The sequence below is a fragment of the Cynara cardunculus genome, assembly GCF_001531365.2.
Source record: "Cynara cardunculus var. scolymus isolate 2C chromosome LG 1, CcrdV1, whole genome shotgun sequence".
Lineage (NCBI taxonomy): Eukaryota > Viridiplantae > Streptophyta > Magnoliopsida > Asterales > Asteraceae > Cynara > Cynara cardunculus.
This window is the reverse complement of record NC_037528.1, coordinates 17,325,960-17,331,277: the sequence shown is the minus strand read 5'-3', so window position 1 is coordinate 17,331,277 and position 5,318 is coordinate 17,325,960. Positions and strand designations below refer to the sequence as shown.

General features: G+C 34.8%; 1 protein-coding gene across 1 annotated transcript; it reads left to right on the top strand.

Moving 5' to 3' along the window:
- Positions 1-1,463: 1,463 nt before the first annotated feature.
- On the top strand, positions 1,464-2,690 carry LOC112519171. The gene has a single exon (XM_025127195.1). The coding sequence runs from the start codon at positions 1,464-1,466 to the stop codon at positions 2,373-2,375; it is 912 nt and encodes a 303-aa protein (XP_024982963.1). The 3' UTR covers positions 2,376-2,690.
- The last annotated feature ends 2,628 nt before the right edge of the window (positions 2,691-5,318 follow it).

Below are 5,318 nucleotides of genomic sequence, written 5' to 3'. Positions count from 1 at the left end.
TAATTTTGTAAGTAATTTTGTAGGTAATTAGGCAAATCAAATGGAAAGATTTTTTAAAAGGAAAGCATCAACACTTGAATCGAGTTCTGCTCCTTCGATGCCTTGCGAAATTGATTTGAACGATCTTCCTTGGGATCCGGCCGATAAGAAAAAGATTTCGGAATATCATCCTAATCAAAGGGATGAAATAAGGAGAAAATATTTGCTTCGAGGACCTTGTCAACCACGGAGTCATGCATTTCCAAAAAAAATTGTCGGGAGTAAAGGAAGACATTTTTGTCCGACTTGGTTTGATCAATATGCTAATTGGTTGGAGTATAGTGTAAAAACGGATAGAGCCTTTTGTTTGTGTTGTTATTTGTTTAGAGATAATTACGTATGACAATGTGGAAGTGATGCTTTCGTGACAGATGGTTTTTCGTGCCCCCTACAACTTATTTTTCTGCATCCGCCACTGGGTCCCTCCAACTTTACAGAAAACATGGGAGGGCTACTTCACCACGGATCTAGCATTTCCCACTTTCATTTGCAAGTAAACCCTCTTGATGACAAGTAACCTTTGCAGGGCTAGTCCCCAGAAAAAAACTAACTAAAATAACGTAAACAGGTAAAATCATGAGATTTTATATTTTCAGGAGGATGTTTTTGGTCCACCCGTTGATGCATACACTTGGTAACAGTAAGAATAACATTCAGATTTAAGACCTTTAATCTTTCTAACTAAAATAACATGCAGAAACAGTCATGGAAATATAAATTCCAGCAAAGCAGTAGAGAAGATGTCAATAAAATCATATAAAGTATAAGATCTAATAGCTGTCGTTAAGAACTGAAAGGAAACAAAGGTGAGACAACCCAAGCATGCAAAATTATATATTCTCCCTTGTCCTTTTGCTAAAAGGTTCATCTGCTCAGCCTCAGGCAACTCTTTCCGAGGCAGCTGCCACACCCTTAATGGTTCCATGAAATGGGCTCCAATAATCGGTTACGTCAATATAAAATAAGGGTAGGGGACGGACGTTTGGACCATTCCCCAAATTTATTGACACCCCAACAACACAAAAGCTTCAATATTTGTGGGGGCAACACGTGGGTATAACTCCATACATGGACCAGATACGTCTTCACTACAATATATGCACACATGAATGTACAGAGAATTCTTTTGCCAAAGATACAATCTTTGCGTGCCACGTACATGTGAAAGGTTGTTTGCCCATAACTATAGAAATTGGCATATCATCGGGAAGCTGTTGCGTAGGCCAAACACCCGACACAAGAAACAAAAGCCCATCCGGTCATCACATGTGAATATTTTATGTTCTGCCCCACTCACCCATAAACTTACGTGGGAAGCTACTTTAAAAAATAATATCCGAGACCTGATATGCAAATATATATAGCAGAGCATAGAGGTCAAACTTATCATCATAACAAAACCCTGACTTTGCCTTCTAAGAAAAATGGCTGTTTCTTCAAAATTTAGCATCAGAAGCCAAGTTAAATCCATTAGCTTGCCTTGCAGATCACATCCGAGCACTCTTCGGATCGAACAAGAGCTCAACACAGCCAAAACGGACGCTGTGGCGGCCAAGCCATCTGCTGAGACCATTTGCAGTGGTTTGTCTCAGCTGATGAAGCTCTACATATGCATTGATGATCTTCTAAATTTGTCTGCCACTCAAGTTTTGATCGCTCGCCAACAAAACGTGAAGTTTGTTGAAGATCTAATAGATGAATCAGTGAAATTCTTGGATGTTTGTGGCAGCATAAGGGATATGGTGACACAGATGAAAGAGCACATTAGAGATCTTCATTGTGCTCTTCGGAGAAGAAAAGGCGAGTTGAGCAGCGAAAACAGCATAATGAAATACAATTGTTTCAGAAAGAAGATGAAGAAAGATGTTAAAGGGTTGGTTGCAAGTTTGAAGCAAGTTGATAATAACATGACCGGTGATGGCTCCTTTGTGGTAGGGGATTCTGATGACTACCAGCTTGCAGCGGTGATGAAGGCAGTAATAGGAGTTAGTGAAATGACTGTTTCAGTTTTTGAATCTTTGTTGTCATTCTTCTCCCTGTCGGCTTCAAAGCCAAACAGATGGTCCCTTGTGGTATCAAAGCTGATACACAAGGGGACGGTAGCATGTGAAGATCAACAAGAACAAGGGGTTCTTTATGAATTGGATAGCATAGATGCTGCACTGCAAACTCTATGTAAATATGGATCATCAACCCAATTGGACAATATGCAAATTGCAAAATGTAGATTGGAAAGAGTGGAGGCTCAGCTTGAATGCATGGAGACCAGGTTGGAGTGCACGTTTAGGCACTTGATTAGAACCAGAGCCACTCTCCTCAACATCATCTCCCAGTAAAAACCAACATCACCTCTTTAGTTCAAGCTCCTGCTAGGGCATCGAAATTTTAGCCGATGTGCTTTTGTAATTCAAAATTTTCAGTTCAATAGCCATGTACATTGACCAAAACCAACAGTTATGATACAAATTGATATAAATTATATCACATTTATATTCGTTGTTGTCACAACCACCATAACTATAGACCAATAAATAACTAGATATCAATGTATTTTGTCCTTTTGGTGAGGTTCATCTTGGGACAACTATCCCTTTCCTTGAGGGTGAGCAACTTCAATGAACGAGCTTGAAGAGGCGGTAGCATCTGTGAATGTACTGGAGATGCAGAGATGGGTGACAGGTGTTATTGTTTTGAAGGCGATATACTGATTTATAATAAGATTAGCATTCGATTGGGACAAATGGAACTGATTTATGATCCATCCAGAATTGGTTCTGGATCGATTAGTGAACCCGTTGTTACGTTTGAATGATCAATCCATTCATTCGCAATCATCTGATCCAAAATTAAATAAAAATGGCAGCAACCTAAATACGATATCCATATTACCTGTCCATCTACAAACAACCCTAAATCTCTGATGCTCTGCATTGTGCTGGAACTTGAAGTACACAAGGATATAACCTAATATCGTTTGATCGAAAGCACCAAAAGATAAGAAGACAGAATAAGTTGATCAAATCACAGTGTGGTTTCAGATTACGGATTTGCTCGTACACGTAACTGACCTTGTTTGCTTCAATGCCAATTCTATCAATTGCTATCGAACGTCAGAGTTCGCATACCATGAGGAAATAAGGTGTTTGGGATTGGATAACTTCTTAAAAAAACTGATTTGACATCGATATAAGTTGTTTATTTAAAAATTCGAGTGTATATTATCAGTATCATACCAGAATAAGTCAATAAGTTATTTTTATAAGCAATCTCAAACATCTCCTAAATTACAAGTATTTAATAATTTTAAAAAAAATAATCAAAATATACCCGATATATTAACAAAATAACTATTTTTCATCAAAATTGCAAAAACATACACACGAATCACCCGGAGGGCATTCCATGACCATAGGAAGTGATCCCCCTTATGTTGACCAAAAAATAATATTAAAAATTATTTTGATGGATCCCACGTGGCTCCTTTTAAGGTACCTCTCTTTAATGTACAAGCCTCGTTTTGTGTGGATCTATCCTTGGGGGCAATCCATTAAAGGTTGGATCTCCCCCGAAGGTAAATCTACGTAAAACGAGGTGGTATCTTAAAGAGAGGTATGTGAGACCCACAAAAAAATTATTTTTTATATTATTGTTTGTACTTTTTTGGTCAAATTTAAGGGGATCGCCTCCGGTGGCAATTCATGTGTACATTTTTGCAATTTTGATGAAAATGGTTATTTCGTTAATATATTGGGTATATTTTGATCATTTTTGGTGATTTTCCCATTTTAAAATGGTGTAATCCAAAACTTAATTTTTATAAACACTTAATTGGTTAATAATGAATTATATATTTATAAAAATCATTTGTATACTAAATTTAAATCAAACAAAAGTTCAGAATAGTTTCGTTTTGAATTATTATCAAGTCTCTGAACTTTTTATGAATGATGATTTTTTTTTTAATGGTCAAGTATTTCCACATTTTTTTAGTAAATAACCTATCAAACTATTAAAAATTGGTTACTTACATCATTTTAACCAAAAAAAATGTTATATGCCACAATTTGCTTGCCTCACTGATCAAATAGATGGAAAAATGGTCTTTACCCGATAAGCGCTTATCGGTTAAATTTAACACTAATTTACTTACCGGGTAAGATTTTAATCCACCAAAACGTGCAACAATTTACCCGGTAAGCGTTTACCATAGTAAGAGTCGCCGCCCTCACTTACTGGATAAAACTCTTGGTACTTGTCTTACTCTTACCAGGTAAGATTCTTGGTCTATACCATATTCATTTGATAAGATAATGTGACTTGATGTTCACTTACCCGAGTAAGCATTTGGTAAACAACCCCTAACTCAAACTATGTTTTTTGTTTGTTTAATTGGTTAATTGTAATTTGATGTTAATGCCTTGATACATTGAGAGATATATTATGTATCTCTTTTATTTTGTAAGTGTAAAGATTTACTTATTCATAAAAAGTTCAGAAAATTAATTGCTCAAAATATAAAAGTTCATTGGGCTTTTTCTAATTTTTCCATGATTTTACCACAGTGACCGGTTTTATAGATAATGGAGACGAATTTAATCAGTTTTAAAAGATAAGAGATTCATGTGTTCAATAGAGATGAATGTAATCAGTTTTAAAAAGTTTATGATATATAGGGGGTGGATACGATGCAAACCAAACTATTTGTACAACCCGTGGAAACTGTCGATTTCATTGTTTATTTTACCGAAATTTTTTAATGAAATTGTTTGATATGATGAAATTGTTTCAAATAATTCATTTCAGGATGAAAATGTTTCATATATTTTTGTTTCTATGTAAAAATTTAATTGTTTCATGTATTTCTCATTTTGATGAAATTTGTTTACTAAACTTAATAGAATGAAGATGATAATGTCCGTAATTATTTGAAATAAATTATTTGAAACAACTTTGTCATATCAAAAAATTTCATGAAAAAATTTCACTAAAATAAACAATGAAATCGATAGTTTTCACGGTTTGTACAAATGACTTGGTTTGAAACATATCCTCTCCAGTCCTCATATATATATATATATATATATATATATACTATAAGCGTACTCGCACAATGCAGCGAGATACATCGTGATTTTAATATTTCATTTATTCTTTATCTCATTCGATGTTATAATATGACTTTATGTGATTTTGAGAAAACGATGATGTTTTTATTTTTGAATAAAATATATGTTTGAAGATATCATAAAATTTTGACAAAAATATATCGATATTAGTAT

Coding starts and splice junctions, on each gene's coding strand:
- LOC112519171 (XM_025127195.1), top strand. CDS start 1,464: ATGGCTGTTTCTTCAAAATTTAGCATCAGAAGCCAAGTTAAATCCATT.